General features: G+C 42.3%; 1 protein-coding gene across 11 annotated transcripts in view; it reads left to right on the forward strand.

The window, feature by feature from the left end:
* SVIL (supervillin) overlaps positions 1-27,425 on the forward strand; it is a 278,811-nt gene that overhangs the window by 173,720 nt on the left and 77,666 nt on the right. For 7 of the 11 annotated variants that reach the window (XM_055429928.2, XM_055429919.2, XM_055429937.2 and 4 more), the window contains 10 exons: positions 2,510-2,567; positions 2,681-2,832; positions 5,960-6,635; positions 19,387-19,467; positions 21,545-22,414; positions 22,788-22,946; positions 23,636-23,670; positions 24,320-24,381; positions 24,632-24,771; positions 26,069-26,164. In XM_055429928.2, coding sequence (XP_055285903.2) covers positions 2,560-2,567; positions 2,681-2,832; positions 5,960-6,635; positions 19,387-19,467; positions 21,545-22,414; positions 22,788-22,946; positions 23,636-23,670; positions 24,320-24,381; positions 24,632-24,771; positions 26,069-26,164 — 2,279 coding nt within the window. In that variant the 5' untranslated portion in view covers positions 2,510-2,559. The remainder of the gene's footprint in view (positions 1-2,509; positions 2,568-2,680; positions 2,833-5,959; positions 6,636-19,386; positions 19,468-21,544; positions 22,415-22,787; positions 22,947-23,635; positions 23,671-24,319; positions 24,382-24,631; positions 24,772-26,068; positions 26,165-27,425) is intronic. The other 4 variants (XM_055429953.2, XM_088844050.1, XM_055429895.2 and 1 more) reach the window with 3 other exon arrangements.

A 27,425-nucleotide genomic window follows, 5' to 3' on the forward strand; every position in this document is an offset into this window, starting at 1 on the left:
GTTCTGGGGGCTAGAAGTCCAAGATCAGGGCACCAGCAAGGTCAGGTTCTGGTGAGTGCCCTCTTGCTAGTTGCAGGCTGCCAGCTTCTCATGGCATCCTCATGTGGTGGATGGGGCTTGGGAGCTCTGTGGAAAAGTGGTGAAAGTGTCAGTTGTGGCCAACTTTTTGCATCCCCATGGACTGTAGCCCTCTAGCTCCTCTGTCTGTGGAATTCTCCAGGCAAGAATACTGGAGTCGGTCACCCTTTCCTTCTCCAGGGAATCTTCCCAACCCAGGGATGAACCCGGGTTTCCTGCATCACAGGTAGACTCTTTACTGTCTGAGCCACCAGGGAATCCCTTGGGAGCTCTGTGGAGCTTCTTTATTAAAGGGCCAGTCCCATTCATGAGGCTGGGGCCTAATCCCTCCCTAGGGTCCCGCCTCCTAATACCATCACTTTGGGGGTTAGAATTTTAACATATGAATTGGAAAGGGGGATATGCACATTTGGCTTCCCAGGTAGTTCAGTGGTAAAGAATCTGCCTGTCAAGGCAGGAGACCTGGGGTCCATCTGTGGGTTGGGAAGGTCCCCTGCAGAGGAAAATGGCAGCCCACTCCAGTATTCTTGCCTGGGAAACCCCATGGACAGAGGAGCCTTACAGGCTATATAGTTCACGGGGTTGCAGAGAGTTGGACATAACTGAGCATGTACACACACTTTCAGACTGTAATCTACCTAGCTGAAATAATTCAGGAGAAAAGGCAACATGTCATTGTACCACTCAGACTCTCTTCATATGCTCCATTTCTCAGTTATGGGTTGGGGCACAGGTTTAAGACAAACCTCCCAGAGTCCTTGGAATTTGGTGTTAACTGTTTCTGGAGAAGTTTTATGAAAAACAGAGCTCCGTTATCCACTTTGGGTTTTAAATAATTCGTTGATACTTACCCTTGAAAGTATCTCCAGAATCTGTGCTACCAGCCATGATAGTTTTATCATCACCATCTCATGAGAGCTCATTTGTTAACTGGGACGCAGTGATAAGCCACACCTCCTCCAAAGGCAGGAGGTACCGTTGTCACTGGACCCTGATCTTCTACTTGCGAGCATTTGCTCTTAGCTTCTCCCGGGAAGCCCACTGGTGACAGAGATACCTGTGGAGCCAACTGTCCTTGTTAAAATGTCAGTGCAGCCCACTGTTGAGGTAGCTGTCATTTAAAAATAATAAATAAAAACATGGCTGGTATCTCTGAACACAACAAAGGACAATATAAAAGTTATGTGTGCACACACATGTATGGTTTTGACTCCTTCCTAAAAAGAAACACTTAGGGAATTTCCTGGCAGTCCTATGGTTAGTACTCCATGCTTTCAATGCTAAGGGCATAGGTTCAATCCCTGATCAGGGAACTAAGTTCTTGCTGGCCACGAAATGTGGCCAAAAATAAAAACAGCCACTTAAAAAAATGGAAATTGAGGTTCCAATTTTCAAGTGGAAATTGAAGCAGTTGCTAATTAAATCCCAAGCATTTATATCCCATCCTTTGAGCTTCTGCTTTGACTCAGCCTTGAAGATGTTTCATGGGCCCCGGGCCTATCACCGTTCCTCTCTTCCTGGGACATCAGCAGGAAAAGCTCAGAGGAGCCCTTGTGAATTCACGGGATTGAGGAGGAGGCAAGAAGAATTTCTCGACCAAATTTGGCCATTTCCACAGAAACCACTCTGTGGCCTCTCAGTAAAATATCCTTGTGGTCAGTGTTACATGAGGCCCTCCCAAGATCAGCAAAATGTTTGTCTGATCATCCAGTGTTGCCCAGGGGAGTGAGGATCATCACCTTTCTACCATCCACCTAAATTCCAGCAAGGAAACGTGTTAGCATTTCCTCCTAGTGAAAGCTTGGAAAGGGGAGGCCCAGGAACCAGGTTAATCGAAACTGAAGTTGGAGAAGGTGTATGACATTATGTAACCTTAGAAACCCAAGCAGGAAGGAGGTTGCAAATCTTTACAGGTTCAGTGATGGGTGACGCCAGACCGCTGTGAGCTCTTGTGTGGTATAACTTGCTGGTGGCACGTGGTACTTACAGTCCGCCAGTCTCTGCTTTTGCAAATGTTTGAAGTTTTGAAGGATGGAAAGTCTAAAATACTATATAAAACTAAAAACCAGAGAGTGAGCTTTCTGCTGACTTGAGAAAAACCTAAAGAGAAACTGGTGAGGCCTCCCCTGGTGCTCCTGGGTGAAATAAAGCTCACTTCTTTTTTCTATCTCTTGTTCTCATGGTGTTACTTCTTAGACCAACCTGTGACATGTACGTGTGAGTGTGTGTTTGTGTCTGTGTACATGTCTCATTTGGCACCTACCTCCCCTATTATTACACGGCCTGCAAGAACTATGTCCGTTTTGTACATCACTGTTGCGATGGAGCCGTAAACAGAGTTCCAAAGATAGATGTTGTGTGAATGAGTGAATAAAATGAATGCATGACAACTAAATACCGGATCATCTTCTTCTTTTTTGTCTTCTTTTAGTTTCAGAATTAAGAAAAATCTTTGAACCAAAGAGGAAAGAATTTTTAGAAATGAAAAGGTAAGATGTTCATTGTACCTCGTGGAGAAGTAGAAGAGTTTGCCGAGCAGTTACCAGCGTTCCCGGAGAACCGATGCCCCGACTCACTCTGCCTCTGTTGGTGTCTCGCACAGAAAAGAAAGAATTGCCCGGCGCTTAGAAGGAATTGAAACCGACACGCAGCCCATCCTCTTGCAGAGCTGCACGGGCTTGGTGACTCATCGCCTGCTGGAGGAGGACACGCCCAGATACATGCGTGCCACAGACCCGGCCAGCCCGCACATCGGTGAGCTTGTGGCCGGCAGGCCTCTCATCAACCTTTGTTTAAAAAAAAAATTTTTTTTAACTTTATTTTTGGCTGTGCTGGGTCTATGTGGCTTCTTGGGTTCTCCCTAATTGTGGTGAGCGGGGTCCACTCTAGTTTCTGTGGGCTGGCTTCTCTTTGCAGTGGCTTCTGCTGTTGTGGAGCACAGGCTCAAGGCGTGCGGGCTCAGTAGTTGTGACACATGGGCGTAGTGGCCCCACAGCACGTGGAATCTTAGTGCCTGGACCAGGGATCGAACCCATGTCCCCTGTATTGGCAGGCTGGTTCTCAACCCCTGGACCACCAGGAATTCCCTATCATCAGCGTTTTCTTTCCGGCACTCCTGGAAAAGGAGATGTTGCAACAAGTGAACTGTGCAGATTGTAATGTTTTTTAAGATATGTGTTTGTTAAAACCGGCAGCAACACCCACGTCAGCTCCACCATGCCTCCCAGGTGTGGTCCATGCTGTCACAACAAGACAGGACCCCACTGTTGAGTAATTGATGACCAATCATTTCTCTCCCACACCAGCCTGGGCCCCACCAGCGGCAGGTACTGGCTCTTTCTCTCCATCTCCTTAGGGTCCCAGCTGTCAGAGATCCTCAGGTTTGTTTGGGAAAGGACTGAATAAGACAGCCATCTCTTATATATAATAGGTTTAAACAGAATGCCCTGATGCCCAGCACAGGGCCAAGCTGCTCGCAGCGGGGAACTTGACGGGCAAAGCTGGACCTCAGATGCTTAGGGGTCTCACTCTGTTTATGCAACAAATACCCTCTTTAAATTATTTGAATAGGTGTAATTTTAAATGCATTGTATGTTCATTTCTTGTTAAATAGCATGTCAAACATGACTCAGTTTTTCTGTGGTTTCTCAGATGTCGGTATGAGCATCAGATATCCCATGTGACCTTAGGAGAGGATGGCATATATGGTGCTGCTCTTCCTGTCTGCATCCCAGCTTCTGCTGCTCTGTGCTACTGCTTTTAATAGCCAGCGTCTTCTAGTTTCTTCTTCAGAGGGAGTTGCTAGTCTCCCATCATAATGTGATCAGTTTGCTTGTCTCTACAGTTTCTGGTTTTCTGTGGCCAGAAAACTAGAGAACTAAGATTTCTTTTTTTCTCATTACACACATGAAGAATCAAGAACAGCCAAAGTACCAAAATGTATGGCCATAAATAAATCCTATTGTATATAAAATCTATCATATGATCACATAAGCATCATGTTAGTCAGGAAGAATTATTTAACAAACTTGTCTTGGGAAAAATGGGATGGCAGTGGGGAGAGACAGTGTCCCATCCTCACTTCCTGCTCAACACAAAAATAAGATTCAGTGACTCACATCATTGATTATAAGAGAATAATTAAGACTATGGACACAAAAATGAATATTTAGGTCCAGTTGAATGGAAATGGACTTTCAAAACACAGAAATAGTGGTAGAAATCACCAATGACCAGGTCAATTGATTTGACTACATGATGAACATCTGTGCTTCAAAGACAATCTTCAACAGACTTCACAAAAAATAAAGTTTGGAAATATTCATGAAAAATATAAAGAACTATATAATCTTACATAAATTGATTAAAGTGACACTATGAATCAAAAGAATATAGAGCTACAAGCTTGACCAGATATTCTAGAGGAGAAAAAGATAATAAAATCGCTGCTAAATAACTGAAAAATGCACGCATCCTCTTTTTCCTGGTAATCTAGGGCAATTTTTAATTTTTTGAAGAAACATGACATCATGACAAACATTTTTAGAAATATGGAACTATTTATATAAATCCAAAAAAGAGGTGTAAAATGAAGTACAACAGATACAGATAGATAATAAATTATATGATTATTTGATATTCTCATTTAAAGTTTTATATATTACAAGCATGCTTCCTTATCTCTATTTTTTATTGAAATATAGCTAATTTACAGTGTTGAGGTAATTTCTGCTATACAGCAAAGTGATTCAGTTATACATATATACACATTCTTTTTCATATTTTCAAAGGTGATGTTTTTTAATTAGCAGTGTTTGTGAGAGAAAATAAATTTCAGGTTTCACTGTAAATTGATGCAAACTTTATAGAAATTAATTTGACAATATAGCAAGTAACTTAAAATGAGGAACTTACTGATAAAGGAGTTCTACTTTTACACAACTATCTTTTGTAATTGTAATCAGCAAATAAGATGGATTAAAAGTTAGAATCAACTTAAATGCCTAGAAATATGATACTGCTTAAACTGATTTTAAAATGCCTGTTGGATAGAATATTATAAAGCCTTAAAAAATGATATCTTCAAAATAAGATTTGCAAGTGGGGAAATGTTTTATGTAGAACATTCAGTTCAGTCGCTCAGTCGTGTCCGACTCTCCGCGACCCCATGAATTACAGCATGCCAGGCCTCTAAGTTTATATAAAATATGAGTTATATAGAAAAAAAAATCACTAAGACTAGAAAGAGTATATAGAAAAGTTTAGCAAATTATGCATTTATTTATTACTGATGATTATAGATTAGTGCTTATTGGTGACTTGGGGACTAACTTTCCAGTGTTTTCATTGTAGATCTTTTCTACATCACACATGCATAGTATAATTGGAAAAAGCCACTTCTGTTAACAAAGAACGCCACCTCTACCTGGCGGATATTGACAAGGCCCATTATTATCATAGTTACTATCAGATCCTGAGAAACCAAAATCTGTCACTTGTCAAATTACAGCAGTTCAAATATATGTTATCCTTTCTCTGAACACATCCTCTGGCCTCACACATGAAATATTAAACTCAAAAGCAGAAAAGTACATGAATTAAGGAGAAATGACACTGAGCAGCAGTGAAGGCTGTCAAGATTGAGCTTTAAGCTGAGGCCATGCCTGACATGGCTTGTGTGGCGCACAGAGCATCTCAGCCCTTAATGTATTTCCCTGCAGACCTCAGACTTCTTCAGCCTCCCAGGTAAATCATTGTAGGCAACCTCAAGGAGGTGAGAAATTTGTTCTTCACATCCTGGCCGCTCAGTGTGTTGTATACAGAACAGAGTAGAATCAATGCATGTCTTTGATTGAATTCTGTGTATATGATCTTCTTGTAGGTCGATCAAATGAAGAAGAAGAAACTTCAGATTCTTCACTAGAAAAGCAGACTCGATCCAAACAGTGCACAGAAACCTCAGGCATCCATGCTGACTCCCCCTACAGTTCAGGCATCATGGACACCCAGAGCCTCGAGTCCAAAGCCGAAAGAATCGCCAGGTACAAAGCAGAGAGAAGACGGCAGCTGGCAGAAAAGTATGGGCTCACCCTGGATCCGGAAGCGGACTCCGAAACTCCATCTCGATATAGCAGGTCCAGAAAGGACCCCGAGGCTGCAGAGAAAAGGGGGGGAAGAAGCGAGCGATCGGCTGAGTCCAGCAGAGACTCTGGCTCATCCTACTCCAGGACTGAGCTCTCGGGGCTCAGGACCTGCGTAGCTGAGTCCAAGGACTATGGCCTGCACCGGAGCGACGGTGTTTCTGACACAGAGGTGCTGCTCAACGCAGAAAACCAAAGACGCGGTCAAGAGCCCAGTGCCACCGGGCTGGCCCGAGACCTGCCCCCTGCAGGGGAGGTCTCCTCCTCCTTTTCGTTCTCCGGGCGAGACTCTGCCCTCGGTGAAGTGCCAAGGTCCCCAAAGCCAGTACACAGCCTGCCCAGTCCATCGCCTGGGCAGCCGGCCTCCCCAAGCCACTCCACCTGTGACCTGCCACTCCCTGCAGAGGCTCGAGCCAGGTAAGTGTTGACCCACCATCACCTACATCCCCTCTGCCGCTTCTATGTCTGAGATTTGGGGTCCTCAGCGCTCTGCAAAAAGTTCTGGACTAACTACAGAAATAATGATATTGATGTTTTTTTTCATTTTCACAATGTCAACACAGGTTCTACCAAAGCAGGAAGCTTCCCAGTCTTAAATTTATCAATTTAGTTCTTGGTATGTTCTTTTTTTAAAAAATAAACTGAACAGGTGTTTTGGCGACACATTTTCAAGATCTTTCTTCTATTTCTCACCTGCCTTTATCAAGTATCTTTTCCTTCGTTTTCCTGTGATCATACCCAAGACTTTGGAGCCATTGTTTCTGCTGCTGTCATTTAAAACCACAAAGTGGAAGGGCACCATAACCAGTTTCCACTGGGTCTCAGTTTAGGTTATGTGAAGTATGCCCAATATACAATGAATATGACTGTAATATATGTTACACAAGTATATCAGCATGCTAAGGATACTGCTGTGTATCAAAGCACATCATTGAAAAGATCCACCAGTAGGAGAAATTGCTGCGTCACAGAGTCAGCGAATAAAAATCAGAGAATGGATAAAATCAGAAAGTCAGATGCCTGAAGAGGATATATGTTTCTTCCTCAATTTAAATATCTAAGGTTTAAATTTGAGTTCAGTTTAGATATTTAAATCTAAAAAGTGTGCTGAACAATTAGAATGCAATTTACATATATCCCCTACTTCATGGTTTAGGCTAATTGTCTAGGGAGACTCCTAAATGTATTTTTCAGTTCAAATAAACATTAGCTTTGCAGGTGAATTGAGGGGGATAAGAACCTGAGATCAGGCAAATTTATTCTAGAAAAAAAAAAAAGAAAACATGATGGAAAATGCTGCTGTTTATTCCACATTGGGACAAAATAAATACGGCCATCTTCACATGGCAGTTTTACATCTAAAACAGACTATTTCAGTTATTGAAGTGTATTGACTCCGAGACCAGCCGCTACTGGCTTGACCATCTACACTAGAATATTTAGAGATATTAGCTCCTAAGAGAGGAGAAGGCAATGGTAACCCACTCCAGTACTCTTGCCTGGAAAATCTCATGGACGGAGGAGCCTGGTGGGCTGCAGTCCATGGAGTCACTAAGAGTTGGACACAACTGAGGACTTCACTTTCACTTTTCACTTTCCTGCATTAGAGAAGGAAATGGCAACCCACTCCAGTATTTTTGCCTGGAGAATCCCAGGGACGGGGGAACCTGGTGGGCTGCCATCTATGGAGTCGCACACGACTGAAGCGACTTAGCAGCTGCAGCTTCTAAGAGAATTCAATAGTATGGATCCTGATTGTATTTTGAGGGCCTTTGTTCATCCTTCAGACTTAACTGCTCAAAGTTTAGGGACTTATTGTCTCATATTTTGAAACATATGTTATGGTCATATTCTTGTAGGCTATTCTTGTAGTCCGTGGAATTCTCCAGGCCAGAATACTGGAGTGGGTAGCCTTTCCCTCCTCCAGGATATCTTCCCAACCCAGGGATCGAACCCAGGTCTCCCGCATTGCTGGCAGATTCTTTACCAGCTGAGCTATCAGGGAAGCCTAGTAAAAACAATGTTCTTGGGTTAGTTATACTCTATCAAAGCAAACTCTTGGTGAGCTATGTGAGCAGGACAAAGGAACCTAACATCACAAATTAGAAAGAAAGTTTGAGTTGTGTGGTTACATGGTTTAAAAAATAACAAGGAATCCAATTTTTGATTGCCGTATCATGAAAACTGTTTATCATTGTGGTGTCTGGGTTAACCATCTACATCACATATCATCAGTTCTCAACAAGATTTTTGAAGCAGTTATAATAATAAAAACTGTGCAGAGTATTCCAGGTAACTACTGGACCACCAGGGAAGTCACCTCCTGGTTATTTGACGAGGCACGTTACCTGGGAGTGTTCATACACCTAGCCCTGCTTGACAGTGCCTTTCTTTCACAGAAGAAAGGCTTAAAAAATGAAGAAATTGTAAAGGAGTTTTCAAGGAAGCACATGCCTTATTTTTTGAAGCCACTCAAGACATACAAATTTGCAGGCCAAGAAACACAAATCATTTCATACAGAGAAGGAAAAGATCAGAGATGTGTTTACATTAAAAAGCAAGGACAGTAGTGTGTGACAGGTATGATGTTAAAATAGCATTGGGATTTAGTCTACAGTGACTTCATTTGTTCAGCTTTTAAAGATGGGTTTAAGTGGATTAACTTTCTGCTGGTAGTCCTTTCTCTAGAGCCCAGAAATTCAGGTGTCAGGGAGTCATTGTTGTCTGACTTCCATTCGGGGAGAAGAGAGACAAAAAATACTTTGTGAATTAAAACAACAAGGAACTCTTGGTGACCCAGTAACTGTAAGTGAAAATAAGATGGTATCTGACCTGGAAATACGTGATGGAGAAGTTTAGAAGATTAAGAAATGACCAGAAAAATACCTACAAATGGCAAAACAATTGAATAGCATACTGGATTTGTCCTATCACTGAAATGGAATCTTTTTCTCACTGTTATTCTTTACTCTTTCATCCCTGTAAATCTCTGAATTAGGTGGTTTGGGGATTATTTATCTCTGAATTGTCACTCCTGCTCCATCATTTCATTTTGTGCTCGCTAGGAAGAGGCTGTTGTTTGTTTCATTAATTAAATAGGACTACATCACTCATGAAAATAACATCCAAAGACTTCACACAGTGTCCAAAAAGTTCAAATGTGAGCCAGATATTGAATGCATAGTTTTTTATATGTCCTCATATATACTAATGCAAATATATGTACAAACAGAATAATCATTAGTTCTTGTACTATACTGTTTTTAAGCATTATAAGGTCAGTAACAGTTTTTAGGGCAATATTTAGCTGAGTGATAAGTTTATTTTAACAGCTCAGTTGGTAAAGAATCCACCTGCGATGCAGGAGACTCCTATTCAATTCCTGGGTTGGGAAGATCCCCTGGAGAAGGGATAGTCTACCCACTCCAGTATTCTTGGGCTTCCCTTGTGGCTCAGCTGGTAAAGAATCTGCCTGCAATGCAGGAGACCTGGGTTCGATCCCTGGGTTGGAAAAACTCTCCTGGAGAAGGGAAAGGCTACCCACTCTGGTATTCTGGCCTAGAGAATTCCATGGACTGTACAGTCCATGGGGTCCCAAAGAGTCAGACGTGACTGAGTGACTTTCACAATGATCCATTTATATGATGGAGAAGATATGTATGTATGTGTATGTATGCGTGTTGTATATATGTGTGTATGTATGATAGTAATAGTCTTTAGTTCAGAAATCCTGTCAGTTGTCCAGGAATTCATATGAAAATATTGTTCGGTAGCAAATTAAGAACATACATAGTAACAGAACAATATATATATACACACACACACACATACACACACTATATTTTACATAGTTATCTCTATATATGCTATATTGGTAATAGAGAATAAATCACATGCCAACCACCATTCCCTTGTCCTGCCAAATTCTGTAAATTTAGAATTTCAGGAATTGTGTTTTCCAAATAAGTGGTATAACTGAAATGAACCATTCTTTGTTAATTTGGCCACTATGAATTTTAGAATAAAATTCCAAGGGATTGGGAGCCTCTGTATTATTCAGAATTTTTAAGTCTGAGCTCCATTAGAAATCTTGAATCCAAAGCTCTTGTCAATTTGCTATTTGGTGCATCTCTTAATGTCACAAACGATAAAGTGCACCATCTGGGTTAATTTTGTGAATGCAGAAACCCCGCTCCAAGTCCCACACCTGCCCTTCTCCTGAGCATGTATATTTCCCTGCAGAAACTGGAAAGAAGAGAAGCACACCTGATTTTCTAGTGGTGATCTGCTCTAGAGAACCCTTAGGGTTTTATTATTATTATTACTCTACTAGGATCCCCACCACTCCTTTTCCCACTTAGCAAACTATCATTCATGGCCAGAAAAACAATGGTGGGGGTTTCACACAGCGCTGATGCTGACCTTTGATTGGGGTGGCCACCATTGGTGAATGATGGTTTGAACGGGGCTTCCTCAGAGCTGTGCACTGGCCACACAGTAGGCCAGGGCCCCCTCCAGAATGACCCATTTCTGCTACACTGTGACATGCAGACTCTGGCCATCCAGGAAGCGAGCAGGATTATGATGCAGTCTTACCCTTTCTTTTTTTCTTTTTCTGTTTTAATTCAAAACTGTTTTGTTTTGGGAATTCCCTGATGGTTCAATGGTTAGGATTCTGTTCTTTCACTGCCAGGAGCCAAGGTTCAATCCCTGATCAGGGAACTAAGAGCCCACAAGCCGTGTGCTGCAGCCTAAATAAATAAATAAATAAAAGGTTTTGTTTTGTTTTAAATTTTATTTGTATAGTTAATTTCTGCTGTATACTAAAGTCTTTTCCATGTTCTTTTCCATTATGGTTTTATCAAGAATATTGAATAGTTCCCTGTGCTATACTGTAGGACCTTGATGTTTATCCATTTTGTATATAATCGTCTGCATCTGCTAATCCCAAACTCCCAATCCATCTCTCCCCCACCTTTCCCCCTTGACAACCACAAGTGTGTTCTCTATGAGTCTCTTCCTGTTTCATAGATATGTTTATTTGTATCATAATTTAGATTCCACATATAAGTGGTGCCTTATGGTAATTGTCTTTATGATGTACTTCACTTAGTATTATAATCTCTCTAGGTCCATCCCTGTTGCTGCAAATGGCGATATTTCATTCTTTTTTATGGTTGAGGAATATTCCATTGTGTATGTACACATGACATTTTCTTTATCTATCATCTGTTGATGGACACTTAGGCTGTTTCCATGTCTTGACTATAGTGAATAGTGCTGCTATGAATATTAGGGTGCACATAGCTTTTTATCCTTTATTTCTGATCGTTTGCGCATCTCCCAGTGAGAGGTTTGCATCTAAAAACCATCTCCAGAGCCTGGAGCTTATTATTTTAGTTAATTGGCAAGATGCTGAGCGAGACAACTGCCTCTTGACCATTGGCATTGCTGGGTCAGCTTCTGTCTCTGCCACAGCAGGAAGTTTCCTAACACAGTGTCTACACTGGGGCAGAATGTCGTGGGAACAGAGACCTCTGAGGCTCTACTCCCTAAAGAGACCTCTGGGTACTTCTCACGTGTCTGTGCTTATATTGGCACAGGATTGCTTTCACCTTCAGTTCCTGTCTCCCCAGACATCACTCTTGTCTTGCTCTTCTAGCTTTGGGCTGTTTTTACAGTTAACTCATTGCCATTTTTTTTTTTTCATTTTATTCTGTTTTCACTGTGAAGTGTCCATTTCTATCCACTGAACAAAATAAGATGATGTCACCCAAAATACTAGCTTGTATGTCCTAAAAATTCAAATGTCTGATAGATTTAAAAATACAATATTTTGCCTGTGTGCTTGGGGCTTTGCACATTCATACACCCATGCGAATGTGCAAAGCAATCATTAGCAGCTTTTCCAAACAAGCAACTTTCAGCAAATAAACTGTTAATTTGAATGAGATGCTGGTGTTAATAGCTATTCTTCTTAAGCTGAATCATGTTTTATAATTAGGAGCTGTTATATAATTAGAGCTAGACACCCACAGGGTGAAACCAATTTTACTGCGCTGGATTTGACTTCATTTTGGTGGCAGGAATCACTTTTTCGTCCATTAACTCTTAGGGGTTATGAGGAGTCAAAGCATGTCATTTTATTGGATACTTAGGGATGCAAACCCAGAGCAACTCCTTTCCATGACAACTTAGGGTGAGTTCTTATTTTCTGGTGATATGATTCTCCAGTTGCCACATCATAAAGAAAAAAAGTATTCTTATACTCAAGGTCACCATCTCTTTCACAGGTAACCCTATAGCCCTCTCCTGGGGAGGTAGCGACTTCCCAATAGAGAGCTGGCTCACCCCAGGACCCCACAGAATAGATACTGTGTTAAAGAATGTTAAATTCTTAAAACCAGAAATAACCTGGGAGATTATTTAGTTTAAAACTCTATTTTATACATGAAAAGCCCTGAAGATGAAAGACTTCAAGTAACTGGATTAGGACCATATAGCTGAGTCCATGATCTGGCCAGTCATTCAAGGTCTCTGAATCCATCAGAGTTCTTTCCATGACACATTGCTCTTGTTATTAATGTCAGTTCTGTTTTCCATCATAGCAGAAAAAAGAGTTAGCTGTTTTGCCCTTTGAAGGCTAGAAACTTTAGGATATAAAATTGGGGATATTATAGAAAAAGTTTATGTGGATTTACATAAGGTATTTAAAAACCTGTAGTCAGGGTGGGGGGAAACTCAAACTCAGTAGGCATCTGTCCATCCATCCAAACCTCAGAGGCCTTGATTTATGGGTTAATTAAAGCTCTGAAGTAGTTTAGCTATTCATTCAAGAAAGCTATCTTGTGCCAGGCACTGTGTTTCTGGGTGGGCATGTTATTTTTTTTTAAGTGTGTGAGTTAACCACAATACAGTGGGTAAATAAGATTATAGAGCCCAAAGTTGGGCGCCCTGGGAATATCAAGATAAATTGTTCATCTTTCCTCCTTGGAGAAGTGATCGTAGTTGAAGTAAGTCCTTAAGGATTTGGTGAGTTTGCTAGACATGGAGAGGTGGCTGCTGCAGGTGACCTAGAAGGAAGGGGATGGGATGAGTTGAGATAGTCAGGTGGTGGCAAACCATGGGGCAACTTATGACAAGGAATCTGGCCTTCTCCTGATGGACAGTACAATGGGAAGTGCCCAAAGGATTTGAAAGCAAGGATGCTTGGTTATGTACTTAAGAAAGAATACTCTGGAGGAGTGTGGGGGATTTGGCTGAAGGAGAATTGATTCCAGTCAGGGAGGCCACTAGAGGTGGCTGCAGTTACCTACATATGAGCTGATGAAGTCTTGGTTCCACACTGGCCTTGGTTCTTAACTTGGTCCTGTTTGGCATTTCATCAGGTGATCTGGGAGATACCAATTTCTGGAGGAGGGACTGTAAATAGATTTGATGATAGGAAAAAAAAAGAAAAAAGAAAAGGAAGAGGGAAAGATTGAGAGAGAAGAGATTAGAGGGGATGGGGGAGAGAGAGAAAGAAGGAAGAGATTACAGGAGCATGGAGGCAAGAGAGCACCTGTACCTGGAATAATGGTAGGAAACTAACAAGATGAAATTTAAGAAAGAAAGTCCTGTATTTAGAAGGGGGAAAAAAATCAGCGTATAAATTCAGGATTGGAGAAACTTGATTTAATAGCAGTTCATGTGAAGCAGACCTAGGAGTTTTAGTTGACAATAAGTTCTTTATATGACTGCCAAGATGGCTAGTCCAATCTTGGAGGACATTAATGAATGTGAATTGTCAGTAACACAGGTAGCCCTAGTCCGCTTGTGTTCTCCAGTGGTCAGAGAATGGGGGTCTCATTCTCGCTGAGCTCTTGACCAATGAGAATACTTTCAGAGAGTCCACCTTCGCATCTGCCCTTTGCAAGTTTGTATAACTTTCTCCCTATCTTAATAGAAACCAGAGTCATTTTTGGAGTCTCTTACACATTCTGTGCTGCTGGACTCCCAAACCAGTCTGTTCTTCTCTTTATCAGATTGTCCTTTACCCAATATGTTTATAAAGCTGAAACTTGACTTGCCACAGAGAGTCCTAAGTTTACCTGTTTGACTTCTTGATGATGTTTCTGCCAAAAGGGGGAAAGGGGAGAAAGACCTCATGTACCAAGTGAGGTGTCTCACAAATGCAGCTTCCCCTGTGCTTCATGTCTCAGGAAGAGAGACATCCAGATGCCCAGTATCCTACAACAAAGCTGACACACCCAGATAAGGATGTTAGCAGTTTTGTCAGGGTTTCCCCAATTACGGCGCCATGAATCTGATAGTAAGCCAATCCATAAGATTGGTAAGGATGATCTCAGTGATAGCATTACTTTTGTAGAAGTCTTGCAGGAAGAATAGATACCGTATCTCAGTCATTTTTCCCAGCTCCTTCCCCTCTTCTAACACATACCAAGGGTCTCCATCAGTTATTTCTGAGTGAATATTCTGCTGTTTTCCATGTCTTCATGAAGTGCCAAGAAACGATAGCAGTGCTGCTTGAAAATAGCCAATCTGCAAACTCTGTATCAGCCCCCCAACATATAAGGGACTTGCAAGGAATGTAGGCCATGGGTCTTTTCCTTCCTCAAGAAAGTTGTGATGGGAAGAAGGGATCACTGAACTACACAGCAGGCTCAGAGACCATCACTTACATTTTGTTCCAAGCCTTTTATCTCACTGTGGACCAGTGACCCCAATCAGCAGAGTATGCTTGGAGCAGCCCTTGTTTATACTTCAGGGCTCTTTCCACTTTGTCTGGGCTTGGAATCCTTGTACATGGTCTTGAGTCCATGTGCTTGTAAATACCGTTGAGCTGTGAGTGGGGATTGTGAAACATGAACCAAAAAGTCGCTGGCTGCTCTAGGGGCCTTTCGACCTCAGTCTCCAGCCCCAAAAGACTGATTCTAGGCTGGTCCCACAACCAAGGCAGTTGAGTTCCTACCTTACTTTGTTTGGTTACTTCATTAGAAGTCAAGTAGGAGACACGGAAACCCATATCCATCTGGAAAGGGGAAGCTTGATCCCCTTGGAAGATCCCTCCAGTCCCTTCCTCAGACTCAGCCGTTCCCTCTGACCCTCCGGTCCATCTGCACATACCTTTCACTCTTTTTCAGCCAACCTTGCAGCATTTAGGCCTTCAGCGCTGAGATTAGCCCTGAGGGAAACTGGGATAACGGGGTTATCTCACATGTTTATCTTGATCCTGCCCCCAAAAGAGAAGCCTTTACTCCATGATCCAACAGTGAGGCTTTTTAAAAAATTTTATTGAAGTAGAGTTGATTTATAATGTTCTGTTAGTTTCTGCTGTAAAACAGTGATTCGTTATACACACACACACATATATATACACATTCTTCTTCATTATGGTTTATCTCAGGATGTTGAATATAGTTCCCTGTGCTATATAGTAGGACCTTGTTGTTTATCCACTCTCTATATATAATAGTTTGCTTTTGCTGATGCCAAACTCCCAATCCTTCCCTCCCCCACCTCCCTGTTGGCAACCGCAAGTCTCTTCTCTGTCCCAGCGGTGATATATGTTTAAATTGAGGGGAAATGTATAACCATGCCCCCTGTCAAGAGAGAAAAGGTTTCCATCACTGCTGTATCTCTGGGCACCAGCGTTGATTCTTGACTTTGCAAGGGCCTCACTTAGCTCTCATAGGCTGGTAGTATCATCTATGGAACTCATTATGTTCATATGAAATTAACCCTTCCCACTGTTAATTTTTTAACCAAGTCTTAATTATTAAAAATAGTTAAGCACAATGTTAAGGGACATAAAACAACATTATCCATGCAAGATTTAAAAAATACAAAAGAACCCAGGGTTTCATTGCCACTATCCAGATGTGATCTCTTTATTTTTTTCATGTTTTAAAATGCTCACCTACTGTTCAGTTCAGTCGCTCAGTCGTGTCCGATTCTTTGCGACCCCATGAATCACAGCACACCAGGCCTCCCTGTCCATCACCAACTCCCGGAGTTCACTCAAACTCATGTCCATTGAGTCGGTGATGCCATCCAGCCATCTCATTCTCTGTCATTCCCGTCTCCTCCCACCCCCAATCCTTCCCAGCATCAGAGTCTTTTCCAGTGAGTCAACTCGTCACATGAGGTGGCCAAAGTATTGGAGTTTCAGCTTTAGCATCAGTCCATCCAATGAACACCCAGGATTGATCTCCTTTAGAATGGATTGGTTGGATCTCCTTGCAGTCCAAGGGACTCTCAAGAGTCTTCTCCAGCACCACAGTTCAAAAGCATCAGTTCTTCGGTGATCAGGCTTCTTCACAGTCCAACTCTCACATCCATACATGACCACGGGAAAAACCATAGCCTTGACTATACGGACCATGGTTAGCAAAGTAATGTCTCTGCTTTTTAATATACTATCTAGGTTGGTCATAACTTTCCTTCCAAGGAGTAAGCGTCTTTTAATTTCATGGCTGTGATCAGCATCTGCAGTGATTTTGGAGCCCAAAAAAATAGTCTGACACTGTTTCCACTGTTTATTACATCTTAAAAAAACAGTACCTGCTGGGCCTCCGAAATACATTTTGCACTTTTATGAAATGATGTATCTTTTCATCCGAGTCTGGGCCTCTCTTGGGCACCTGCAGGGTTCCACGGTGGGAAAGTTGGTCCCTAACTTCTGTTACGTTCCACATTTTCGGGTGCCCATGAATTTGCCAGATCGGTGCTGCAAAATTTTTTTTTTCCAGTTGTGTCAGGTCTTAGTTGTGGCACTTGGTATCTTCATTGCCTCATTCAGAATCTTTCTTTGCAGCTCAGGGACTCCCTAGTTGTGTCGCGAGGGCCCCAGAGCACACAGGCTCAGCAGTTACAGCACAAGGGCTTAGTTGCTCCATGGCATATGGGATCTTAGTTCCCTTGCATTGCAAGGCTGATTCTTAACCACTGGACCACCATGGAAGTCCCCATGCTGTACTTCATTATTTTAGGACCCAAGGCATGCTTCTAATCAAACAGAAGACATTGGCACAGACATGGAGAACAGACTTGTGGTTGCCAAGGGGGAGGAGGAAGGGAAGAGAAGAACCAGGAGTTTGGAGTTAACACATACAAACTACTGTATGTAGAGAGTGAGTAAACAGCCAAGTTCTAGTGTATAGCACAGGGAACTATATTCAGTGTCCCATGATAAACTATAATGGAAAAGAATATGAAAAGAGTATATGTGTGTATGACTGAGTCACTTTGCTGTACAGCAGAAATTAATCCAACATGATAAATCATCTATACTTCAAGAAAAAAATTAAAAAACTTGAAGAGATTGAGGTTGCTATTTGATATGAAATGGTTAGGAAAGTGTTTCTAATAATAGTTGAGCAGAGATCTATGTAATGAAAAGCAGCCAGCCCGTGTAGCTGTGGGGGTGGACAAGTCCAGGGAGAAAGAGTTTAGTGACTATCTATCATTTTGTATAGATACAAAATCAAAGATATAGAAAAAAAATTTTTTAGCTTGTAATGAGAACTCATATATATCCTATGGCACTGTTAATTGTATTTGCCATGCCATATGCTACATCCCTAGAAACTGTTTACTTATGACTGGCTGGATCATTTTTTAGGGTGCTATTGACCAAGTTTTATTCTGATTAATGAAGATTATATTCAGAAAGTTGTATGGCATATGTCACAGTTTGCAACGCATTCTACTGTACTAAAAGCATCTGGGCTTTAAAATAACTGTGAGGTAGGCATATGAGTTATTAACTGATGATTTTCAAAAGCAAGTATCCATTATGTGCTCTCTATCCCAAGCTGTATTGATTGCCTCCTTTCTAAACTGCAGACAATATGCAGAACTAATCCTATGTTTAAATAAATGCTGAGAAATTAGATCCTTTATCATTGGAAATAAAAATGTCTTTCCATAATCTGAGTTTATTTACCATGGGCTCAATGGCTATAATACTAGAGACAGAAAGGTGGGCTCATAGATTTAGGTATGAACAGACTGGAGAACAGAGATCCATGCCTATGTGTGACAGATTGCAGTGGTCACAACAAAATACACAGTAGTGATGACCAACAGGTTCTTGCCTGGGAGTTTGAAACAAAACCCAAATTAAAATGATTTTTAGAAACTAAGAGAATTTTGTTTTAATTATTATTCTGTTCTTTTGGAAATGTCTTTGATCTGTGTTTCCAGTCTGGTATTGAAGGACTCTTACAGGTAGGCTGGTAAGATCTTGAGCTGGTAAACATTTTAACTAGCATGTAGAGTTCCCATGCTTTTTTTCCCTGTTTTGTAACAGCATGCAGGTCGATGATTTGGGTAGTCCTCCTGTATCTCGCTTTACATAATGATGGCAAGATTTTCCTTGCCACTGATTTTTTGCTAAGATATCTTCAACCTGGCATTATGACTTTGTCATATTCGACCTTGCATTATATTTGATTGCGTGTTGAAGAATGACTGTGTCAATCCTGTGTTATCTTGCCCAACACAATGTTAGTTTTTGATGGCTGGCATGATGCCTGATTTACCTTGGCTACTTCTCAGGCCCCAGCTCAGTGCTTTGTACATAGTCAGAACTCAATAAACATTTATCAAATGGACTTGCATTAGTATTTTGTAACTGTTAGTTGCATTATTCAGTGATAAATATAAAAGAAAAAATGTAGACTAGCAATTAAAGATATGATCTTATGGAATTTCTTTTTATTCATAGCCCTTATTTCATATGTATTATTTTGCATGGACACTATTTTTATATTTGGCTATTTACCAGTATACCTTTACAGAACTTACAGATGATAATTTGTATTTTTAATTCAACCTCCTACAAGAGAATTGTCTGGTATTTATAGGCAGAATATGACTGTAGCAGACTTCTGATATTTCCAAATGATCCCACAAAACACTTTATTTGGTGGCTTCAGATGTATTTGTTCTATCTTGATATCTGTAATAAATGAACATCTTGGACATTCTGTGCACCAAATAGAAACCCCATGGCAGTATATGCTTAGACATTTTCAAAAGCCAGCATTATTCCTTACTTAAGAAAAGTCAGCCTTGAGGGTTTTAAATGATGATAATGAAGTCTGTGTATGTGTTGACGGTTTCATAGGCTTTACCTGAAGTTTTGTTTTTTTGTACAAAATAGTACCGGGAAACCCAAACATGAGTGGTTTCTCCAGAAAGATTCCGAAGGGGACACACCTTCACTTATCAACTGGCCGTCCAGGTATCTCCCAAGCTGTCAGCTTGTGTTTAGTGAGTGTGTCCCTGTCCGCACGTCACCGAAACTAACTCGCCTTTGCCCTCTTTTAGGTGGCAGGGCTTTTGAAAATAACAGGTTCAAAGGGGGCTGCTGGAAGATGCTTTCTAATCACTCCTTTTTCTCCTTCTACTGCCCTAATGGCTGCTTATACCATTCCCCTTTGCTTCTCTTTTGAAAAATCTTTTGACTCCACCTCTGGCTTTTCTCCTTTCTCACCACTCACATGCTGCCAGGAGGGAGCGGTAGTGAGCACATAACCAGCATCTCTGGGCTGCTCCCTTGAGCCAGGCTAACCACCCAGGGCCCCATCTTATCATCAGCTCCCCTGTCCTGCCCTTCCAGCCTCCTACTTTCCATGTTGCCTATCTCTCAACCAGTTGTTAATTTCCACAGCTACATATAGGGCATCTGGATTTTAAAGCAGACAAAACCCCCTCTCGTTTCATTTTTAAGGTTGGGGGCAGGGAGAGACAGAAGGAGTAAGAATGAGTAAGTCACTGGCAGGACAAAGCACCCATATATCGAGTTTCTAACAGTCACTTTGTTCTTGGCTGAGGACAACATTCAGATTGTCTCTGATGACAAGGACACATTCCGCAAGAGAACTTGAACAAATTAACAAAGCTTATAAATATGAAAACCTCCAACACTCGCTAGTCTCTGGGAAAAATAACAACTTGGAATGCTTTTCTCTTCCCCCTGAATGGTTCACAGTAACTGCCTTTTATGTGCGTCTTTGACTTTTCTTTAATGAAATATACATATCCTGCATTTTATGTGGAAAGACACGTAGGTGTTTCTATCAAATTTAGTAGGATGCCTTTATCATCTAAGGAAAAATTCCCTTCTAGAAAGTGAATATCACAAGCAATTATTTTTGCTGACTAATCTTAAGCAAATAAAGGTTTTACATTCCCCGAGAAATCACTTCTCCCACTTCAAAAGCATCCTTTATTTTTTAAAGATTATCCCCAGTCCACAGTCCATTCATAAGCAGGTTGAATGGTTTGTCCTTCCTATGTGGTATTAAAAAAAAAGTAAAAACAACTAGTTTGCACTATTGAATGTTTACCCTTTGTTAAGCGCTAAACTGCATACTTTGCAAGCATCACATTACATCTTGGTACTATTATTTCCATTTGAAAGATGAAGCAGCTGAGGCAGGTAGGTTATCTGAGACCACACAGCTCAAACTGGCTGACTGAGGAGGCTTTGAGAAGAGGTCTCCCGGGCCTCTCAGCCAGAGGTCTTGGCTTCTTTGTTTCCACAGTAATAAGAAAAGGTTGGTAGCTTTTCCAGTGGATTTCAGTTTTGCTCTTGGCTATTTAAATAGCTCTAGAAACAACCAGAGCCCTCCCTTTTTGGATTAATTTTTAACTGAGGGCCTAATGACCATTCCAGTGGGGAGAACATATTCAGTGCATTCTTTCAACAAAAATCTTTTTTTTTCCTGACATCTCTCTTAGCGCTGGAGTTGCTGGAGTGATGATGTCTTAACTGGTCATGTGTTTTCTGAATGAATGAATGTTGTCTGCATGGCATGGAAAAATTTGTGACTCTTAAATGCTTGAAAAGGGGTAATCATTTGCTGTATCTTGAGCTCAATAAAAAATAACTGTCATCATGAATGCTATGACATTTATAGGAGACAATGGTCTTTAGGCTTATATATGCCTGGAAACCACCCCCACCCCAGTCCATACACTGGGCCTGTCCATGTGGAAAGCTTACCGACTCATAGCCCAGCCTCAGTGAGCCCTCGTGCATACCAGTAGTGCATAGTAATGAATTTTCCTGGGCTTCTGAGTATTCATTTAGTCGGAAGGCATCCATTCTCTCCCAGGATAGCATCTGGCCCCTCCTAGCTTTACAGAAGGAAGAGGGAGTTTGTAAACTAACACAAACTCCTTCCTCTGGCAAGGAGAGTGGGACCCCAAGATGCTTATCCAGTCTCCAGGCATCTCCGGTCTGCACACACATGCTCTCTTCCCCCAGAGCCATTACCGCACTTGGCAACTTAAATCCTTTTTCTTTCTTAAAGAGTTAAAGTTAGAGAAAAATTGGTGCGAGAGGAGAGCGCTCGCAGCAGCCCTGAACTTGCCTCCGAGTCCTTAACTCAGAGGAGACACCAGACGACACCAGGCCATTACCTGGCCTTTCAGTCAGAGAACTCGGCCTTCGATAGGGTCTCGGGCAAGGTGGCCAGCTCCGCAAGACAGCCCATCCGCGGCTACGTCCAGCCAGCAGAGCCCGTCCACACCATCACGCTGGTGACCTCAGACACCCCAGAAAGCATCTCCGAGGGCAGCTGGGCGGGCCCAGCCCCCCAGACTGTCACAAAGCCTCCCCCCTCAAAGGTTCTAGAAGGTGAAAGAAGAGACACCCCGGTTCTCCATACTTGCGAATCCAAAGCAGAAGATGTGCTCTTCTCTGATGCTCTGGAGAAAAGCAGGAAGACCCTTGCGGTTTTGGAGGATCGTGGGTCTGGGAGAAGCCAGGAATCCCCCCCTGGAACCGACGACTTGAGTCAGCCCGCTGTTGCCATAGTTACCGCGGAACCTCAGAAACAGTCAGAAAGCCTGGCCTGCCCGCCTACGGCGCAGCAGCAGCCCACCCAGAGGATGGGCAGGAGCGAGATGGTCATGTATGTTCAGAGCGAGGCTGTGTCCCAAGGTCGCAGGAATGAGGTGCCCACGAGGAAACACAGGGTCCTCACCCGCTCCCTGTCCGACTACACGGGCCCCCCGCAGCTCCAGGCTCTGAAGGCCAAGGCCCCGGCTCCCAAGCGAGATGCCGAGTCACAGACGTCCAAGGCCGAGTTGGAACTGGGCCTGCTGGACACGAAGGTCTCGGTCGCCCAGCTCCGCAATGCGTTCCTGGAGTCAGCCAGGGCCAGCAGGAAACCCGAGCTGTAGGTGATGTCCACGTGTCCCCCCAATGTGGCACTTGCACGTCCTTGGCAGAGTTATTCACCTTCCGACTTGTGTGGCATCCTGCCTTGAGTCTTACCAGCTTAGCTCACCAGTGTGTGTAGGGCAGACCGTCCAGGACATGGCTCCATGACTACCATTCTGCTTGCGCCTACTAACGGGGCTGGGGCGGAGGGTGGGAGGTGCCTCTAGAGTATCGGGTCTCTGGAATGTTCCACCTCCCGACATGCATGGTAGAGGCATGTGGTGGGGTTTGCACTGCCCGTGCCTTGACTCACTAGGGTACATAAACCTTTGCTTTCTTCCCTCTCTCTGTCTCCCTTTTGTGTACCTTCTCCCCACCAACTCTAAAAGCCATTCTCGGGTTGAGGGGTCAAGCGAAGGCCCTGGTGTGGAACGGGAGAGAGGGTCCCGGAAACCGAGGCGCTATTTTTCTCCTGGTGAAAATAGAAAGACTTCCGAGAGATTTAGAACTCAACCCATAACCTCGGCAGAACGAAAGGAATCGGATAGGTAGGCATGTGTCTGTCTAGTTCCCTGGTCTAGAAACTTATAAGAAATCCTGTAGAAATTTCTACCCCAGGGATGGTTCTGATGCTGTTTCAATGGGATGTAATGACTCCATAATTCTTCCATCCAAGCTATAAGTGATGTTTGTTTGGCTGGTATAAATGTGTCTTTAAAGAATGTTGACCATGATGCCAATATCAGCATACCGTTTTAAATTGCATTCAGATGGTAAGAAATGAGAAACATTAAACATTTAATGTTTTTAAATTTGTATGCCCTTAAGTTAGAATCCAGATTGTCCGCTAGATTATATGGTGAAAATAAGTAATGGGGTTCATATTCAGTTTATCAGTGTCTATCTGCATGTTGTATGTGAGTGAGCTTTTATCATATGCTAACACAGAGAAATGAAAGTGTTTGTCTAAAAGATGATTGTCAGTTGTGTTTAATAAGTCCTACTTGGTCCTGGTTTGTCTCCACAAGGTGAAACACCTGGCCGGGCTGTGTGCACACATACCGCACAGTGTCTGTAATGGTTGCCCATGCATAGTCACAACTAGAGTTGCTACCGGGAGGATGTTCTTTAAGAGGCTTTAATTGAATTTTTATTTTCACTTTTAATGTGATCCTTGGGTCTTCTACTCCAACCAGCTAATTGTTTGTTACTGTTTTTTCACTCATGTCTTTCCTAGGTCAACTTCAAATTCAGAAATGCCAGCTGCCGAGGGCAAGTATCTATCTTTTTCTTCTTAATCATTTCACCCCAGATTAGATTTAGATAAGATTTTTACTTTTGAAAAGAATGAGATTATGGAACAATTACTTTCTTTTCAGCAGATTTTCTTCCTGTGAATATAATAAAACCTGTTGAAGTTTTCAGAAGAACTTTCCTTTAGTCTTGAGAGAGTGAGAGCCGTGATATTAGCCATATTAGAACAATTGATTTGAATCAAAGAAGCAGGTTTTTCTTGTTACTATTTAATAATGAAGAGAAATTCCTTCCTTAAAATCTCTTCTTAATTCCATAATATCTATTCTTAAGTCAAATATGATAGTAGAAAATTATTGCCTGAACAAGAATTTTGTTTGGTGAATTGCAATGGGAATTAGTACCTTTTCACTGAGCAGAAGAATAGCCTTCCTCACCCAGGGGAAAATACTGCCTCTTGTTATTTTGGGGCTTCCCTGGTGGCTCAGACGATAAAGAATCTGCCTGCAATGCGGGAGACCTGGGTTCGATCCCTGGATTGGGACGATCCCCTTTAGGATATTGATTCTTTTATTCAGAAGATTTCCAAGTCCACCTTGGAAAACTTTTCAGAAACTTTCCCTACATTTTCTAATGATGTTCAGTCTTTATTTGTGACTCTTCACAGATGAAGAAAAGGTCGATGAGCGAGCGAGGCTGAGCGTTGCTGCGAAGAGGCTGCTCTTCAGGGTAAGATGTGCTGAAAGGTCATCAGAGTAAGCCATTGCCTCCTGCAGGCGGCCCCACAGCCAGCCTGCAGCCCACTCTGGATCTGGGCTCTGGTGTGATCTCTCCTCCCATGTGTGTGTGCTGCTGATGGCGATGCTGCCTCCTGTGGGGGCCTCTCCTGTAGACCCAGGGTCTACAGAGTAGCCATATTCTGCCACCCCAGCTTCCTTTCCTCCAGTTGTTCAGGCTTCTACACTGTTTCCCATCTTAGGAGATGGAGAAGTCGTTTGATGAGAAGAGCGTCCCCAAGCGCCGCTCCCGCAATGCAGCCGTGGAGCAGAGGCTGCGGCGCCTACAGGACCGGTCCCACACGCAGCCCGTCACCACTGAGGAGGTGGTCATTGCAGCCACGTAAGTCCCTCTGGGGTCTCTGGGCCTTGGCTGGAAGGCCTTCTTTGTAAAGAGAAACTTACAGACTTTTAAAATGAGGTGATCAGAAGACGGTTCAGTTAGAAGCCACCAAAAAGTAGGTGTTTGGGTGTCTGGTGTCCCTGAACTTTGTAAAGGGGTGTGTGACCTATTGTATCTCCTAGAAGAACATGAAGGGGAATTTTCTTTTTATTTTTTTGCCTGGTTTCTTTTTAATCCCTTTACAGTGGAAAATTTTAAATACCAGAGTAGACGGGTTAATGTTCTGCGCCCCTATGTCCTCATCACCCAATCCCGAGAGCCAAAAACCCCAAGCCCATCTCATCTCGCTCTACCTGTTTCCTGCTGCAGTATTTTCAAGCAAACCCTATATATCGTTTCCTCCATAAATATTTTAGTCTGTATCTCAAAACAGACTAAAGATACAGAAGGATTCTCTTGGCTTTTAAATTATCATGATTTTTTTTTTTTAATTCTGTGGAAGTCTCCAAATGGTGGGAAGTAGGTTTTGAGCAATGTGTTCCCATGTGTTCAGTATGAATTTCCCAAAATAATTCATACAGGCATCATTGCTTCCATTAAGTGAAAACTTTTATTAGTTTTTTAAAAATAGTTTCTCCTACTGGACATGCACACACCCTTCCTGAAAAAATGAAGTTCATATCATTTAGAGCAGCAGCAGCCCACATGTGAAGCTGCTGTTAACTCAGCCACCTGAACTTCCTGTTTGTGGATAAGTGCATCTTATATTCACTGGGAACTCTTGGCAAATAAAAAAATTTTTTGGTTATTGTAAAATAAGAAACAACTAACCCTAGGAGCAAAACAGTAAATATAAGCAAAAATTATCCACTTGTCAGACTCCCTGAATGTACTTTGATGTGCTTATAAATGATATGAGGACCATGATTTTTCTAAAAAAAAAAGCTTAGGACAACTTAGTAAAACAGAGACATAATCTACTGCTTTGCTGGTGGTTAATATATTAGCATCTCTTAATTTTTTTTAAAACTGGGACACTTATTCTAAATATTCTAAATCCTTTCTAAGCTTGAAAAATCTGTTCTGTTCCACTGACTTTGGGTCGACTCTGTCTCTTATTTCCTCAGTTTATAATTGCTTTTCAAGTTCTTTTGTGATTTTCCCAAATAAGCAAGCGAACAGTTTTGTTCCAGTGTGTTTTGACGTGATGTTTCTGAATTGAAAGCTACGCTCTCCTTAATGCTTCTTTTCTTCTCTCTCCTTATGAATGTTCCACCTTTGGCAATTGCTTTTAAAGTGAACCTACCCCCGCTCCGTGCTCAGTGGCCACCCACCCTGTAATGACAAGACATCCTAGCCCCACTGTAGCTAAGAGTCCCGTGCAGCCTGCCAGGTACTGGACAGAAGTTGCTGCATGTCGCACTGAGAGCAGAGGTGCATCTTCCGATCTTGAATGTCTGTCGTTTGTCTGACAAATCAGCGCAAGGAGTTGTCCCAGCGAAGCGTGTGGCATCTTGCCGTCTCACACCAGGGGACTTCACATAGGCCTGCATATGCCAGCATTCATCCACCTGCTTTCTCTCTGTCCTAGAATTCAACCCCAACTAACCCACTCATCCTTTTGTTTTGTTTCTGTTTTACATAACCCTGGTCATCCCTAAAAAATTTCGTTTTTCATCTAAAATACTAGCACTTAATGAAGATTAACAGAAAAATATGACATTAACCTGAATGTTGAAAGTCTTATCATGCTTAAACACTTCTAGACATGAATACATGCTTAAAAACAACCTTACCTGTTTTCTAATGGATAGACAGTGCAGTTATATTTGAGGATCCAAACAATAACAATTTATAGTGTCTGAACTTAGATGCTTTACTGTTACGTTTTAAGTTGTGGTGTTTTAAAGTGATGTCCTTAAGGCAGGTAAATATCCCCTCTATTTCACTGTTACAGGCCAAAACACAAAGGCTAAAGCAAGATTAAATAAGATGACAGTTGAGAAAGAAAGCTGGCATTGTCCAGATGCGGGATCTCTTTGGGGAAGCAGGTTTCTAGCAAATCTAGTTCTTCCGTGTGCTCAGTTATGTGCGACTCTTTGTGACCCCGTGGACTGTCGCCCACCAGGCTCCTCTCTACTTGGAATTTTCCAGGCAAGAATACTGGAGCAGGTTGCCATTTCCTTCTCCAGGGGGTCTTCCTCACCCAGGGATTGGACCCACATCTCTTGCGTCTCCTGAATTGGTGTCTTTACAACTAGAGCCACCTGGGAAGCCCAGTTCTTCTCTGGACCTCAGGAAAGATGCCAAGACTCAGGTCCCCTTACTCCCACCTCACTGTGCCCTGGAAAACTGACACCCCTCTCTTGTCTGGGACAACTTGTAAAGCACTAGTTAATCGGAGTCAAGGCAGAATATACTCTTCTCCTGGACTTGAGAATTGGATGTGCCTGTGCAGAAGGTACATTGTCTTAGACCTTCCAAGATTCATGAGACCAGGTAACTGGAAGCCTTCTCCTCTTGGAGGGATTTATCAGCACCAAAATGTCCTTCACCTTTCAAGTTACCAGGAATTTCAGATTTTTAGTAGCTTTTAGGAAACAGATGGAAACCTATGAGAGAAAATCCTAGGTTAAAAGAGGAGAATGATCTTT

This window comes from Moschus berezovskii, chromosome 15 (genome assembly GCF_049115385.1).
Source record: "Moschus berezovskii isolate FMDL1 chromosome 15, NW_MosBer_1.0, whole genome shotgun sequence".
NCBI classification, from domain to species: Eukaryota; Metazoa; Chordata; class Mammalia; order Artiodactyla; family Moschidae; genus Moschus; species Moschus berezovskii.